Source organism: Neodiprion fabricii, chromosome 2, assembly GCF_021155785.1.
Source record: "Neodiprion fabricii isolate iyNeoFabr1 chromosome 2, iyNeoFabr1.1, whole genome shotgun sequence".
In the NCBI taxonomy this organism is placed as follows: domain Eukaryota; kingdom Metazoa; phylum Arthropoda; class Insecta; order Hymenoptera; family Diprionidae; genus Neodiprion; species Neodiprion fabricii.
In genome coordinates, this window is record NC_060240.1 from 11,416,928 (window position 1) to 11,434,341 (window position 17,414).

Here is a 17,414-nt window from a genome sequence, read left to right on the forward strand (position 1 = left end):
GCCGTTCAGCCGTAAAAATAATATGTAGTAATAAATATCAAACGATTTTGTTAAATATAGTTTTTCAAAATCAAGTTTATTACATTTTTGAGACTATGAATTACATTACATTGTGCATTCAATATTGTCATTTTCAAATATGCATGAGGTATACAGATTTCTGATTATAGTTTATAACCAGCTTATCACTATTTTGTTCTTGAGGTTGTAAGACATCCTTAATCTATTAAGTACCAGGTTTTTGTTATGGATTTCTAATGTTTACATTTGTGTATATAATTCTGAAAAAATAGCGTAATAAGTTTTGTACAATAGTGTTGAAAAATATTGGTTTACAAGTTGTTGTGTAGTTTTGGAAAACAATTTTTCATAAAATTTGCTCTCAAACCACACTGATCAATAAAAATACTTTCCTTGTAAGTCTCGTGACACCATTTCATTTAAATTATTGGTGGTAACACGTATCATTGTGTAACGATGAAAGCATTTCGTTAACATACGTTAAACATTTATACAAGACTTTGAAAAAGAAATGAAGCACAAAAAAAATCCCAAGTTGTAAGAGTTTGGAAAAAATGTTTCGAATGCTTGTGAGGTAATAAAAATTAAATCCTCACGCAATTCGGGCACCCAAGATTAATTTCTTTAAGTAACTGGCTACTTTAAAATCAAGAAAAAAATGCCAATGATTTGCTCTTGACATGTATGCTCAATTAATATGACTAATTCATTGTGATCTTGATCAACGAAACATTGTCATGTACTTATTAATCCTCTAAAGGCAAACTGATTTCATGTAATTTTTTTTACAATTTCACCCAAGATATCCGTATTTTGCTTAACGTGCATTTTACACTTCTGTACTGAATGCTCACTGAGTGTTAGAATCGATCCAAAATTTGGGAAATTGCAGAGTTCAAAATCACGTTTGGGTGGTCACCGAAAATAGTTCGAAAATATAAATGAAATTACGTTAAGTAAATCAATTGCCTAAGGAGGGTTTCTCTACGTGCCAGTTTTTGTATAAAACTAAAAACAACTAGAAACTTGACGCTTCTGCAGTAGATTATACGAATATTTTGAATAATTAATTTGCAAAGAGAGAGGAAGAGCATAGAGAGCCAAAGAGGCAGATACATTTTCCATGAATGTTAATAATTACCTCCAAGAAATAGAAAATCGAGTCTATCTATACTTAACTTATGAAGACAATTATAATGTGCTTTCCAGCCAGCACGACGTTTTGATTTTAACTATAAACTAAAAACTGAATTACTTTTTTCAATATTTGTGACATACAGCAATACACATAAACATACGTATGTATGTATGTATGTATGTATACATATATATATATATATATATATATATATGTATGTATGTTAGAAAATATACATATATGTATAAGTACAAATATACCACGGTTCGGTAATGGCATCGCGTAAATACGATTTCAAAAAAGAACGTGATTGAATTTAGAGCAACTGTTTGGATGTATTATTACTGAAACATTAAAATGAGATTCAAATATACTAATAACATTGCTGAAATTTATCATCCAACCAATGTTGCTTATTTTGAACGTGTTTGAGTTTTGTAGAGCAAATGCTTTTGTCTTGGAATCACATTGTACTTCTGGCATTCGTAATCAAAGTTTTTTTAAGTACAACATATTGAAATAATCTATTTTATATTTGGCAGTAGAAATTTCAGTGCCAATTATGTTTTTTTTTTTTACTCATTACTTTGAGTTCATTTGAATGATTTCATGATGAATGAAACCACTTCTGGCACAATCTTTTTTTTAATGTCCACTATTAATGACCGATGTTAGGAAAAGAGAAAAAAAAAAACCATTTGAAAAATCTTCAGTAACGTTATTGATACCAATGATAGTGAATTAATATATCAACAATTTGAGAAAAGTTTATGTAATCGGATAGGTTCAAAATGATTGAACTTCGGTGTTTTTACGGATTCTAATATTTTTTAACTCATTTTTCTCATCGTAGAAATTTCCAAAGGTCGCCAGAAAAAATGATACAAATAATTAGCTCCAGCATGGATTATAAAAAAAGATCTTTCAAAGTAGGGTACAACGAATGTTCATCATCAATTACATTTATGCGTTATAACTATATTTTAGTATTAGATTTCTAGAATGTATTTAGGAAACTTTTGAGGGTTTAGTAGCTAGGAAAATAAGCCCAAAACCGTTTTAATCGTCACAAAAACACTGGAGTTTGTTGATTTTCAATGTTCTACTTATAACAATTTTTCCCCAATTCTTATTTCACAATTGTATTATTCAAATTTTCTCGGATTCATTTCGACTGTATAGTAGAGACATTATTCAATTCGTGTTCACTATTATCGGCGTAGACTACATTGCTTGAGATTTTTTAAACGGCTTCTTCGGTGTTTTCTAAATTTTTAATTTCGTTGGTGGAGCTCATGCATCCCTGAGTATGGAATAAGATGTAAATGCTACGAAATCAAGTTCATTTCTTAAGGTCATAGGTATCTCTAAACGTTATAAATCATACAGATTCATAAATTGAATATTTTTTCTCAATACCTAATTCGAGTAAAAATTGTTCGTTGTGCTCACGTTTTACATTGCGTTGTAACGGTGAAATACTCACTGGCAATTCTTTTTATCACAAATATTCTAAATCTTTTGCCACAGTTTTAGGCACATAAGGTGTATATAACATATGATAAATACCTCGAATCAAGTCGGTAATTTTAAGCACAGCCGCAGAATAGGGAATCATTATATGTAGATTCAGTGTGCAGTTGAAATACTCTGAGTAATTGGAGACTTTTTGGACATGAAAATGTAGAGAAAATATATCACGTAGTAAAGATTTCTTTACCTAGAATATTCGTATCACTTTGTGATTATTAACTAGGATATTTCGAGTAACTGACTAAAGCACGACGCACCAGAAAAAAAATATCACGTAAGATTCCAATACATCCGTTGATGCTAATCTATGTCAATACTACTATAATCTAAAGTTTTTTTGTGAAGTATAAAGATAATAAAATTAACGTTTTTTTAAGTTGAAATTCTTCCACTGACTTGAAAAGGTGGAAAAATTAACTACAAGTTTGTACTGTTCAAAAATACAAATAGAATACTCGGTTATAACCATTCATTGTGAATGCTTTTGTTTGAAGTTGTCAATCTACTGGTATGTAATGATGTCTGCTCAATGTTTTTAGGCCTATTGTCAAGAATATTATTTTCGAATAGGCTGACCTTTACTTCTTCTGGATAGTACCATTGGACCCATGTACTGGAACGATTTCTTGCGTAACGCTTTCGAAGGCCTGTAAAATAATTTTGAAAAGTTGACAGTAATGTTTATCAGACTTGTAATTGGAAAACCACTTGGTAGAGTATCTAGTGTAATCAAGTTCCAGGGGATATCAAGTTGCGTTTTGTTGCTTCTGTCAAATAATTTCATCTCTGAATCACAATCAATTACAAGTTGGAACATTTCTAATTGAAATTAGAGGAAAACAAAATGTGCTTTACACCACGTCAATTCAATTTAAAAGAAAAATGAATTATTGGATCGTCTGGAAATCAATGAACTATAAAAAAAGCAAAAAATACTCGTTGAGTTGTTTCGTTCGGTAAGCAACATTTGATTTCGCTTTCACCTAATAACTTATTCTTACATGGAACACTAGTTTGATTTGCCCCTTCAAATTCGTTGCAACTCATATATGTTGTAGATCATTGAAAACTAAAAGACATATCTTTTTTTTTTTTGTCGGCGGGAAAAAAGGTTTAAAAGAGTGAAAACTACCCCCAACGATGCGCTTGCTCTATTTGAATGAAACCAAAGCTGAAATGTTTTATTCATAAATAGAATTTCAATAATTATTCTTCTAATATTTCTCGAATTCATCATGTTCTTCGTTTTGCACATTTTAAGTATTTTTTGATAGTTCCAGATACCGATGCATGTCCTAAGCAAGAAATCAATGAACGGAGATAAAAAATTCTAGTACATATGTCTGACATTATCCTATATTTCCTGTGACTAGATGCTCAGTTTGATGATGAAAAACGAGTGTACCTCTTTAGCGACGGTTTTGAGTTCCTCAGCCATATTTTTCCCCATTTCGCCAAGCATTCTAGAGAAGTATCCATTTTCATTTTGTAAGAGTAAATGAGGATGATCGAACTCTACTATTTGTCCATGATCCATTACTAAGACCTTGTCGCTGTCCATAATTGTGTTCAATCTGTGAGCTATGGTCAACACAGTGCAATCTTTGAATTCTGTTCTTATCGTATGTTGTATCAAGGCATCAGTAGACGGGTCTACATTTGCTGTAGCTTCATCGAGAACGAGAACTTTGTTGTTCCTTAGGAGTGCCCGGGCCAGACAGACAAGCTGGCGTTGTCCAGCACTGAAATTAGTTCCACCCTCGTTGACAAGGTGATCAAGCGACGCGATAGAATCCTTCAGTTCGACTTGGTCTAGGGCAAGCCAAAGTTTGGCATCTTCAAACTTGTGAAAGGGATCAAGATTGTCTCTCACTGTGGCAGAGAATAAAACTGGCACTTGCGGTATTATCGAGATTTTTGTTCTCAAATCGTGAAGGCCAATCTTTTTAGTGTCTATATTGTCCAAAACTATTTCCCCTTCCACTTTTGCTAAGCGAAACAGAGCTGAGATGAGCGAAGATTTGCCAGCTCCAGTGCGGCCGACTATTCCAACCTGAGGTCAATTGAAATGCCGGATAATTTCACAGAGCAAGATCATCAGATATTTCTTTATCAAGAACTGACTATTTGGTTACATTTCACTGGGTTTTTCCTAGAGATGTGGAATTCTTGTGAATATTAATGATTTGATTCACCTATTTTCAAGAATGAATGGGCTACACAGCCAAAATCAAAAGTTAAAAAGAGCAAATACTTTTTGAAAATAAACATGGACGAAAAAAAATCCCTACCACGTAAAATAAATGAGTCTGACCAAATTTGAATACCTCAAGCTAAGATATAAACATTAAAAGGAAAGTTTTGAAATTAGAACGTTCAAACGGATTAAATTATATACTTTGTTTGCCATAGAGATTTTCAGCAATTGTCTGAAAAAAATTGTGCCAATAGTTATGTTGAAAGTGGACAGAAATAGTTTTTTTGACTATGGCAGAATAGATGTTTAGCAACAGTCATATTAGCGTGTTATAACCATGCTAGAATGTATTATTTCTTGAAAATTTTCCAAACAATTCATGAGAATGTTCTCGAAATAATGAGCCCAAAAGTGTTGGATTCTGATTGAAAACTGATTCTGATTGAGGCTTTAAATTGCAAAACCTTTACTCAAATTGTAGTTATCGCAACTTGTGTTCTTCGTATTTACTTTGATCCATTTCCATTACACAGTAGGGATGCTGTTTCATTCGTGTCCGCCATCACTGGCTTAAATTACATTGTTGAGATTTGGTAAATGGTAGTTTATCAACTGTTTATTCAGACAGTGCGGCCCGATCATCCCTAAACCTACCTTCATTCCAGGCTTGATTACAACATTCAGGTCCTTGAGAACTGGAGGTTCGGACTCCACATAGCGCAGATATGTGTGATTGAATTGAATTTGACCTTCACTCGGCCATTGTGCTGGGGGTTTTTGACCAGGCTCGCTCTCGAAAGGTCCCTCCTTCTCGAGTTTGGTAAACTGTAGAACACGCTCGACGCTTGTCATCTGAGAAATAACTTCTGCCATTTGACGCACTCCATGTTGCAGCATTCCGCACAAAATCAGTACTTGTGAAATTGCCAGTCCAACATCGCCAGCGAATGTATTACCTTGAAACAAAGATCGAATTACAAAACTTGAGGTCTTTTCACTCGTATGAAAAGCGAGAACGATTATTTAACAAAGTAACAATAACGACGAAAATAGCAATATCGATATCTCTCAACCACTGAAACGCAACCTGAAAAATTACCTTCACATTCCAGATAACATATTGAGTAATAAGGTTACCAGTTATTTTTCTTATTACTCTACTGGTTACGGCTTTTTGGTGGTAGGTCCATATAGTACTTGAATAAAAAATTCTCTCCACTTACCATGATTTAAGAAAATGAAGCTGTACGTGACAAATGAAACAAAGGCAAGGGATACCATATCCAGCCAAAATCCAAAAGCCGTGCTACTTATAATGGTAAGATAGTAAGCTGCGGTATTCAAGTTTTGATGGATGTCAAACTCTTGGCGCAACATCTCTTCTACTCCAGATGATCGGATCGTCGCTAATCCACTCAAGGAAGCACTCACATGTGAAAACACAGGGCTTTTTGCTGTGAATTCAATTAATATTGGGGAGTAAATATAAATCCCAAGTAAACATTATTCTAAGAAATTTACAGAAATTTCTACCAATCTATTCCGAAAAAGAACTTCTGACAGTTTGATGCTTTTTCTAAAAAAAATCTCTGGCAGATTATAATAATGTCTACGAGTTTTGTGGAAATATCTCAATTCCTGTGCAGACAGAATTAATTTAATCAAGTTTATAGAAAACCTTGGTAATTGAAAATTTATCAAAATTTATGATAATACTAGCGTAGCTAGAAATATTTTTTTACAGATACGTGATGCTGTCAGAAAAGATGGCGAAATACCAGAATCCTGCAGGTTTTTCTCAGATTTGTGATACAGAATAAAGAGCTGAATAAATATGAGGTTTTTTTTTTCAAACACTTTCTCGATTTTAATCACTACCTAAAATTGGTCAGAATAGTCAAAAACTAAAAAACTTTTTCAGATTTTTGATAATAAATTAAATTCGTACAGAATATGAGTTTATTCTAGAAGCCTGATGAAATGGGGAGATGATTGACAAAACAGTACGTTGAAAATTCTCAGAACTGTAAATACTTACTAACACCTTCCAGTCGTTTGATATCACGAGCCGATGAGACGTAAATTTGTTGGATTAGCCAGTACAGGAATCCCATAACGATTATTGCAAATATCATCCACCAATTGATTATGACCACTTGAATCAGGATACCAGACATTACAAGGTAAACTTGTAGAGATTCTATCATCACTCGGGGAAGAATTTCGTCTATTGCTCCCATATCCTTTGAAAATCGATTAAGAATACGTCCTGGGGGATAATTGAAGTGTTGATATGTGAATTCACGAATTTTGCAAGATAGTTGTCGCAGAGAATCATTACTCACCGGAAGGATTTGTATCAAAGAAATGCATGGGGGCTTTCAAAATGTTTGCAAACATCGTGTTGTGTAAACCTTTGCTGGCGTTCATGCATAGTTTGAAAAAAAGTAAACTTCGAAGTATTGTTATCACAACACTTCCAGTTATACAGCCACCGTAAATCCATAATGCCATACTTGTGTCAAAGTGAGATGCTTGTGCAGTCAGATCTTTTGGAATAACCTGAATATGCAACACATTTTATTAATTGGTACACCTCAATTGCAGAAGCGGATGATATACCAGAATAAAGTACTTTTTTTTGTATAAATTTACTCTAAGCATTTGATTGATTAAATCGTAAGCTTTAATTCATTGTTTTATCATCAAAGTAATTATTCGAAATGTTTGATAATCATTTTCTCCGATTAACCTGCTTTTTAAATTAATCGTCTTTTCGATTCATCGTTTTTCTGAATACTCAATTAATCGCTGTTTCTGATGTCAAAACGGTTCGTCAAAGTCTACTGTGATCGACTAATCTCACAACCTTAGCATAAATCCTTCATTACTATACTTTTCAATGACAAGTCTAATGCGCACTTGTTGAAATTAATTGTGAGAACAAGGTATTTCAAATTAAACACAGGGAAAATTATAGATAAAATGAAAAGCGTATGACATCTGTGGAACTTACTAATGTTGTAAGCGGAGTATTTGATGAATTTAACTCAGAATCGTTAGATGAAAGTATGGGGATTGTTGCATTGCTTGGAAAATTGTTGATTGTGCAATTTTCGGGCGGTTTTTCCATTAATTGACGGTCTTCTTGTTTAGTCCTATTTTAAAATGGCAAACGAATCAGAATTAATACGAGAAATTCCGATCGCAGATATTTTTTTGGCACTTTGGGATGTTAATAACTGTCGAAACTTCAAAATGTCTGTATAATTACCAATATGATAGCCAGTAGTCGGTTCCACTGCTGGCCAGTTGACCCAAAATCAATGTAAATATAACCATTAGAATCATGAATGTTGACCCGCCAGCTCTGAAATATTGCCAATACAGCATACTCGAGACACCGCCTTTGGCCATCAATTCGTCAGTCTCTTTGGGCTCATCTTCTATATCCTCATCTTCGTTCAGGTTTGAAATTTCGGATACCATTCGTTCTGCAGGTGGGTGTACCACAGCTTTAACCTTTTCTTCAGACTCGTCTTCGTTCAGCAAATTCGCAAATGTTGTATTATTTTTTTGCAATTCTTCAAATGACCCTTGACTTGCAACTTTGCCCTATTCAGGACAAGTTTTGTGTTGATTGGATACAGGTGTTTCAAGGTTGAAATTTCAAATCTTTCGATATAAAGGAAACCAACTGCTGTTTGTTTTGAAAAAGAATAGGTGGTACGATTCGAATCAATGGTTAAAAGAGAACAAAATTAATTTCAAAAAATCTCAAACAGCGTTATTTGCGCCAATAATGACAAATGTGAATGAAATAAGATCCCTGCAATGTAATAGAAATGATTTCGAGATAATCTGAACAACCCAAAAAAAGATACCCAGAATTTGAGAAAAGGTTTTATAATCAGAACGTTCAGAATGTTTGAATTGTCATGTTTTTTTAATTAGATTCTACTGCTTTTGGGCTCTTTCAGCGGACGATCAGATCCCCAAAAATTTGTTGAAATACCTTAAAAAAGTCTCAAATTAGAGTACAGATGTAATGCATAAATGTAATTTTTGACGTACAGTTGTTATCCGGTACTCATGCAAAACTATTTTATTCCACTCTGGAGATAACTGAATATTTGTAAAAAAAATTTCGGATGATATCTGGAAATCTCTATGATGAACGAAATAAGCTGAAAAAAATCAGACTCGGACGAAAAATAACGATGCTTAATCATTTTAAACGTCCTAACAATAAAACTTGTACTTGAATTGTTGATATCGTAGTTCGATAAAATTTGGTCAGAATCAATTCTATTAGATTGTAGCAATATTTTTTGATCAGCACATCGTTGGCACAAATAACTGCCTCAGATTTTTAAAGCGATTCTTTTTCATTCCTTAACTTTTGATTTGAACGCACAGCCGATTATCCTTATACGAAGTGGTCAAACTATGCAATTTTTCTGCAATAACTATCGAATACTCACGTTATCTAAGACAATAATCATGTCAGCATTTTTTAAATATTGTATTTGATGCGTTACTAGAATTCTCGTCTTCTGTTTTAGGTAGCCATTTATGCATTCGTCGAACAGTTGTTTACCCACGTGTGTATCAACTGCAGAAAGCGGATCATCCAGGAGATATATATCTGCATTTCTGTAGACAGCTCTGTAATAACCAATTTAGTAACAGTTGTAGTACTTTATCTACTCTTAGTCCAAAAATTATATTATCAACACCATATTGTTTCAATGAAGTAGGAAGAATCCAATTTTTTTTGCAAATGTTTTTATATGCATTTGAAAGCAATTACCTGGCCAAATTAACTCTGGCGCGTTGTCCGCCGCTCAGTGACGCACCTTTTTCGCCAACAATACTCTTATCACCCTGAGGGAATTGCTCGAAGTCTTTTAGGAGAGCACAAACTTTTGTAACTTCTCTGTATTTTTCTTTATCATACTCTTGGCCAAATAGTATATTGTTACGAACACTGCCACCGAAAAGCCATGGTTCTTGACTGGCATACGCAACAGAGCCGTTAACATAAATCTGACCTTGAGTTGGTGGAAGTTCACCCAGAATTAATTGCAGAAAGGAACTCTAAAAATTGTAAACAATTTTAAATAAAAAACTGAAATTAATGCGATGTAGAAAAATACGATTTTCTGGAGAATCCGAAAGAAATTGCTGAGCAATGTAGAGTGAAAGAATGAAATGAAATTATGAAGGCAAATAGTAACGATATAAAAGCATTTCAGAAAAATTCTTTTCCACTGATTCCAGGAAATTTGTAATTTTTCTCAGAAATCCATTCTAATTTTCCATAACACAATACAGTCAGAAAATACACATTAGACGTCAGATCGTTTTGATGTGTGATGTAAAAAAAAAGATTTGAAAAAATATAAGTTCTTAACAAAAACGCGACATTTTTTAAAAGTTTTTCCCTCAATTCCTGGTTTTCCCTGCCAGCAGTGACAACTATGTGCCAGAAATGATACATAATTTTTCTTAGGATTGTCCAAAAATGTTACTAGATTTCTGAAAAATTACTGAGAATTTTTTGCATCGTGAACTTTCTTTAGCAACGGTATGGTGTACCTTTCCAGAACCAACTGATCCCACAATGGCGCATAATGTTCCTGATTCAATACGAATATCTATGCGGTGGAGCGTATTTGCAATAGAATTTTCAGTCCACGAAGTGGTAACATTTTTTGTTATGATAGCATCTTTCTGATCGCCAGATGGATGCCGCTGAAGGGAAGGAACGTTTTCTTCAAGAGATAGGAAGGTCTGAAAATATTTAAAAAATTACAATTAAAGTTTGATAACATTTTGTGATCCTGTAAGAAGCTTTTCGAATTTTTTGTATATCTCATTCAGCCGTGTCTTTATTTGGAATGAATTCCAGAATGTATAAAGAGTTTATATTGATTACCATACCTGGAGACGTTTGATTGATACCAAACTTTCAGCTAACATTGAGACAGCCAGAGGGTAAAAGATAGCCATGGTGCATTGAAGAATGTTGAAGTACTGTGCCAGTGAAAATGCTATGTCGGCAGATATTTCGTTACCGATAAGTACATATGTCATGATTGTGAAAAATAGAGTTGTACGTTCAGTGAAAACCATTGTTGCAAGGTAGAACCCTCTCAGATATGACGTCAGAGTTAAAACCTCCACCTCATAGCTGCAAATAAAAACATTTATCAATGGATACGACTTTGTCAAAGCAGTGAAAAGTCAGCAAACGAAACTCTTATTTCGATCGCACACAAATTTCCACGGTATATCTTGCTATTAAATATCTTTGAAATAATATTATATGATATTTGATGTTTTTCAGTGCAGCAGATGCTGTGTTGTCCATGATGTCATACGTGGTCAACGTTATTGTGTGACTATGCAAATGGGTTGATTGTTTTAATGATTTTTCGCTAAAATTTGCTATTAACAAACCTTATATACCTTAATAACACTTGAGACTAAGTGCAACAGATTGCTTGAGATTAAATGTGAAAAGATTAAAGATTGAATAATGTTTTCTTTACTGATTCACAACAGTATTGTTATTTAATGGTTGGACACTACAAAGAGTACTTGTGTAATATTAAATGTTTTGATTGAGCTTGAGATGTTGCGTGTTTTTAGTTGTAATCTTTTCAAAAGACTGATTTCAAAGTTGAGTAGAGTCTCGATTGTTGGCAATGGTGGAAGTGAGATTTTGATAGGAATAGAAAATTTTTAATTTGTGGAGATTAGCTGTGTTAGCAGAGTGGGTAGTTTGTTTAAAAAATTTAGATTGGTCAGGTTTTGAGGTTCTGGTTAAAGATGTACGAGTCTTAGGAGTTGAAGTAATGATCGTTTAAAGATTAGTCTTCGTGGAAAAGGTAGGTAGAGAGGAGTTTTTAGAGATAGACTGAAATATAACGGAACAGAAGCCAAATATTTTTTACGTTGTCAGAAAAGACTATAAATTTTAATAGAATGTTTCGAATGTTAGCTTGCTGATTTGATTTTCAAACGTGAAGACGTATTTGCAGTGAAGAAAGACTATTCAGTGAAAGCTCTTAAAAGAAGATGAAGATTCATAAACAAAGGTATTTCTCATAGGGCACAAATCACATTGTCCAACAGAACGTCCTCAAACTGAGTTTAAGCATTCAAAAATTACGTAATTTTAGTACACACAAATAAGTTTCGAGCTATTTAATTTAGATTAGAATGTTATCCAGCAAAACTTGCAAGATTTTTGGGGAAAAAATAATCTCATTCACAGTCGAAAATGTAGGAAAGACATCTGTCACTATATACAGGAATATTAATTGTTCGCACTGGAGGTACATAGATGTCAAAAATTTATACAAAATTTCAGACAATTTTAATGAATTATGCGGTCTGTACCATACGACACCTCTTTTACTTTTCTTAACTTTAACTATCATAACTGTTGTTAGATAAATCTGAAATATTCTTGAATTTATTTCCTGCGAAAAGATTATATGTACCAAAATATTTCATTGTAAGTTAGAACATACCAGTTCTTGTAAAAAATTGTTATTCAAGGTGTGTATATTTTTCGGGAACAGAAAAATTTTAATACATGAAAAATAAATCACAAACCTTCTCGCCATTGATACAAGTTTCTCGAACGGCTTTTCCCATGCATACATTTTGATAACTTGAACCCCACTAACTATTTCGTTCATCAATCGTACTCTTGTATCAGTTCTTAAGGCAATTTTCATCCTTAACTTTGACGTCCATCTGCTTAAATATCCTGGAAGTATATCGAATTTTATATTACATACTTTGACGTAACAATTAGTTTAGCAAAATTAGGTCTATTTTGGATGAAAAAAACTTTTCTAATCCGAATGAGTAAAATTCAAAACATCCAACTTTAATAAACAAAAAAGAGAAGAGTACTCCAAGAGTAGGAATTTAGATAAATTTGTAGATTGTAGAGCCTAATTTCAAATTCACTCCCCAAGTGTATTGATTGAATAATTTCTGTACATAAAAATTTCCCATTCATCTAAAACATTAGCTTCATATGCAATACATTTATTTTCATATACGGTTTACCTTGTAACGGAACTGTTTGTATAGTGATTAATAATATCCCAGCCAATGAGGCAACCTGGACACTGCGCCAGACAAGGTAGGTGATTAGGGCACCCTGAATCGGCAATACCCAAATGTAATGTAAAAACATGCCAACCGTATCAAATCTTGCAACATCGTTCGAAAGCAGATTGACGACCTGTCCACTGGCAGTTTTATTGGATGCGCATCTCGACAAACGCAAGATCTGGAAATGGAAATAGGTGTGTAAGTGTTCGATGATCGATAAGCGTTTATTTTAACTAATCAATAAGGACAAATTCGATACCCGAGCTAAAATTATTTTCAGAAACTACCAGAATTTTCTCCAAATCTACTTAGAATGTGAAGTTTGGCAATATTTGAGGCTAATTAATTTCAAATGTGTGAACTTATAATCTCTCTTAGAAGCCCATCCTAGTTTGTTTATAATGTGGTGCTATATATCAGAAAATTCCAGAATTCAGATTTTGTTAGTTGGGTAAAACAAATTTAAGTTCTAAAAAAAATCGAGTTTTCCTTAGAAATTGGTTTAATTTTCACCTCAACCTCAACTTGATCAAAAAAAGTCAAAAATACGCAAACTCAAAGTTTTTTTTTATAGATTTCCATTGTAAGTTAAGGTTCCTTCAAAGAAGATAACTTCTTTCTAGAAACGGAATTTCTCAAATCTCTCAGACATTGTCAGACTAATTTAAACTTTTGCAGAATTAATACAGAATTTTTCTCATTACTGAATTTCTAATAAATATTACGTGAAATATTTTAGAACTTTTTTCACTAGGTCACATCTTCATTTTTATTGTCACTTGATAATATCTTCAAAATAATATTCACTCACTTTTCGGTAAACCAGAGAACTGCATGCGATGCGAACTCTCATGCCAACTCGTAGTTGCCCCACATTTACGTGATGTGAAATCGCAGCATTTGCCCAAGCCAAGACCACGACTGCAGTGGCGTACATATAAGCTTCTTCAGAAGTAGAACCCGAGCAAGGTTTAAAGTGGGCGATCAAAAGTCCCAACACAAACGGTTGTGCTACTCTGGAAAAATATTGTACTACTTTTCATTTATGAATTTAATAAAAGTTACGTTCACATTTCATGCTCTGCTGGCTGAAAAATTTTGCTGATTAGGTTTTATACTTTGTAGGGCAAAGAAAATGCCTTCTTTTTTGATTCGGAAACCAATAATTGCAGCAGATATCACAGCCAAAGTAGATTTTAACATTAATAATGCACCACATTCAACAAAATTTTTTTTTTATTCTAGATCAGACTATGCATAATTTCGTGTCAAATAAAAATGTGGTTAAATTTTTGATTGTCATCTCCCTCTCTGCTTAATTCTGGCAGCATTTGAAAGAAAAAACTCATAGTACATATAGGTATATAAAACAGACCATTTAAAGAGTAGGTACAATAAATTCCAGCAATACCCTATCTTTGATAAAATTTTTCACTAGAAATTTGGAGAAATCTGCAATTTGTCGACCTCCCAAAATAAAAATGTAATGAACAGTGTTACAATTTGAGTTCATCTCACCTAATGAATACAGATAAAATCAGTATCCATATACCATAAATATAATATGACCTTGCAAAAGTTTTCTTTATCGCTTGTAGCAGTTTTGGTTTTCTATTTTCTTCCTTAGCATTTTTTAATTCATTTTTCCAATTTCTGTAAAAATTGTAATATATATTAGCAAATATTTTTCTACATCTTAGATTTAAAATTATGATAAACCATGGAAACTCAAATATTATATTCAGCCTTTATGATAAGAACTATAGTAAAATAGAATGCCAAATAGTCGAGTAATTCAGAATTCTAGAACTTTCCACTTTGAAATTGAAAAATTGTGTTTTTAGGTCCTAGGACAGAAACAATGAGTACTTTTCAGAAATAACACAATGAGCATAAAATTAGCAGTAATCCTGGGTTTCACTATTTTTAAAAATAGAATGTATATTTATATAAGGTTGTTTACTCTTCAAGGATATCTCCAAGTGGTGCGCTATGGTCTTCAGGAAGGGCGTTATACAAATCTTTGACTTCCAAATCATGAGTTCTGCCATACGCAAAGAGCGACTTCAACCACCTGTAAAAGTCATTGTACATCATGTGTGAAAAGATTGCAAAGAAATCTAAGATGTGTTTTGAAAGTCTAAACATATGCACCCTTGAACGGTCTTACTTTACTATAACGTAAATTGCCATCATTACAGATTTTCTGATTATTGCTTTGAAATGAGTGGTAAAATAAAATTTCCATTCACCACTCATTCACTTATAAACAATAGAATGGTGTTTGCTAAATTTACTGATCAGAAATTACAAGATGTCACTTTTTTCACTACTTTACTGTCAGAGCAGACAAGTTATTATTTCAAATTTTGAATAATTTCTAATTTCATCGTACGTTGTAAATAATCGTTGAATGTGGGATGAAAAATCGGAAGTAATCGGAAAACTCGCATCAGCGAATTCAGTCAGCTGGATATGACGACAGCATTCCTTAAAACTTGTGATGCTCATTGAAATAATATGTGTGGGGCAAATTTATAATGTTCATATTTTTTGCATTCAAAATAATGCACCATTTTTTTAGAAAATTTACCAAATAGGTTCAAACCAGTTTTATGCAATAAATTGTCCACATCAATACAATTCAATTTGATTAACCGTAATCAATTTTAAAGTGATAGCACCCATATCTGTGTCATATTCGCATGATAAGATATTCCCAAATTTTGTAGTAGAATTGAACAAAATCCATGATTATGTAGATATGTGCGATTACATCATCAAAGTGATGATATACAGAAAATGTCATATGTAACGAATAGTCTGATGAGTCAAATGTCAATACAATTGAATGTTATCACACAATAGAATAGTGAACTGTATGTACAACAATAGAATGCGAATGAATGTAAAGTCTTTGTTATGTTGGCAAGTTTTATTCTGCCAGACTAGGCGTATATTTTTAGAATTAATGGGACAACGTTGAAGAACGTTTTGGTAGGCATAAAACACTTGTGGATTTACAACTTTACTCACCAAAAAAATAATCGGCTGAAAGGATTGGCCTTAACTTGGGGACTGGGATTATCGTACTTTCGACTGCTGTCCATTCTGCCAAGATGTTTATCATAAGCCGATGATCATAAGGCATCAAAAATAATCCACGTAAAGCCCAGACTATAGATCTATACTTAGAAAATAATTGATCGCAATCAGGATCAATACTTCTGACACCGACTAACTCATCATTGCACACCAGCCAACCGCTCCCGCTGGCTTACAATGAGATGCTGGCTGCAGTAACAACCAAACGTGGTCACGAGACTTCACGCAAGGTCAACTAACAGAACTGTCAGTATTTACAGATTGCTGTCTTTACTCGTAGCGTGACTGAAGATATACCGTAAAAGCAATTAGCCCTGGGCTTAAAGCATATTCCGACTGAGTTCAGGGGATAATTCACTGCGCTGCAGTTACCGACCCGTCATACGTGACCTTAGTGTTAAATCAGGCCGGCATAGCAGAATACTGCAGCCCTTACCATGCAATACCGACAACCATTACCATGCCTCACCCGCTGAGCGAAGCCCATAAGGTGATAAGGGCAGCAGTCTTCTTCTACACTGTGTCTTATGTTCATGCTCAACGCACAGAAGCATCGAGTAACCATACCCTATGAAGGAGAATGCTCCAAGGAGCCAGCCAGAAATGCAGTGCCGATAACGCTGACTGATCATATACATGTCTTGCCCTTTGCTGATTCATGTGTTAGATAAAGACAGTGGGTCCATCATTGTCGACCGGACACTGCAGCAACGTCACTGAAACTCTACAAATTACACACTACCGAGGAACATATGGCCCTCTTGATTAGGATAGGGTTACCACTGAAATATAATAATGACTACTCGATAAGTCCAAGTTGGGTCAACGATGGATGGCAGAAGTAAACTCTAGGGGCTCCCGAATATGAATCGCAACTAGGTTTTCCGGGTGCAAAGATTGCATAAAGATATTCTCAAATCTTGTTTTATTGGTGATTACTGCTTTAGTTCATTCAAGACCCTCACAGAATGAGTACAGGTTCAACATCGAGTCGGCTTCCATCGTAGCTGACCATTGAGCAGATTTCAAGAGGATGAACCCTTCCTAGCATAGAAACAAAGAATCTTTTTCATCGGCCGAAGTGCGCACTTTTTCTGCACGTCGAATTTACCTTCCACCACAGAGTACTACAGAGAAAAGATATGTGTAAAGGGTGTTGAGTGAAAATATGGTTGCCAAAAAATTAAACAGCAGGCACCGCTTTTGTTATCAAAGACCCATCATTTCCGCCGATTCAAGTATGATGCGAGCACTGGAGCTACATACATAGATGCATAC

General features: G+C 33.9%; 1 protein-coding gene across 2 annotated transcripts; it reads right to left on the minus strand.

Moving 5' to 3' along the window:
• Nucleotides 1–55: 55 nt before the first annotated feature.
• LOC124175933 (ATP-binding cassette sub-family C member 4) lies at nt 56–16,375 on the minus strand. Of its 2 annotated transcripts, XM_046556589.1 has the most exons (18): nt 16,068–16,375; nt 14,995–15,105; nt 14,550–14,684; nt 13,843–14,047; nt 12,984–13,209; nt 12,519–12,675; nt 10,836–11,085; nt 10,491–10,685; nt 9,703–9,989; nt 9,374–9,557; nt 8,164–8,504; nt 7,906–8,047; nt 7,235–7,451; nt 6,928–7,158; nt 6,113–6,343; nt 5,544–5,845; nt 4,098–4,745; nt 56–3,339 (listed from the first exon to the last, which is right to left on the minus strand). In XM_046556589.1, the coding sequence occupies exons 1-18, from the start codon at nt 16,139–16,141 to the stop codon at nt 3,271–3,273; spliced, it is 4,005 nt and encodes a 1,334-aa protein (XP_046412545.1). In that variant the 5' UTR covers nt 16,142–16,375; the 3' UTR covers nt 56–3,270. The 2 variants fall into 2 exon arrangements, with proteins under 2 accessions (XP_046412545.1, XP_046412546.1); XM_046556590.1 differs by lacking the exons at nt 14,995–15,105; nt 16,068–16,375 and having other exon boundaries at nt 13,843–14,042; nt 14,550–14,651.
• Nucleotides 16,376–17,414: the final 1,039 nt, after the last annotated feature.

What these genes read in the sequence shown, in the direction of transcription:
- LOC124175933 (XM_046556589.1), bottom strand. Translation starts at nt 16,141, where the DNA reads ATGGACAGCAGTCGAAAGTACGATAATCCCAGTCCCCAAGTTAAGGCC. An exon ending in GTTCTCTGGTTTACCGAAAA is followed by an intron (nt 13,210 to 13,842) that starts GTGAGTGAATAT and finishes TTCCATTTCCAG; the next exon opens with ATCTTGCGTTTGTCGAGATG. An exon ending in CAAACGACTGGAAGGTGTTA is followed by an intron (nt 6,344 to 6,927) that starts GTAAGTATTTAC and finishes TTGAATTCACAG; the next exon opens with CAAAAAGCCCTGTGTTTTCA.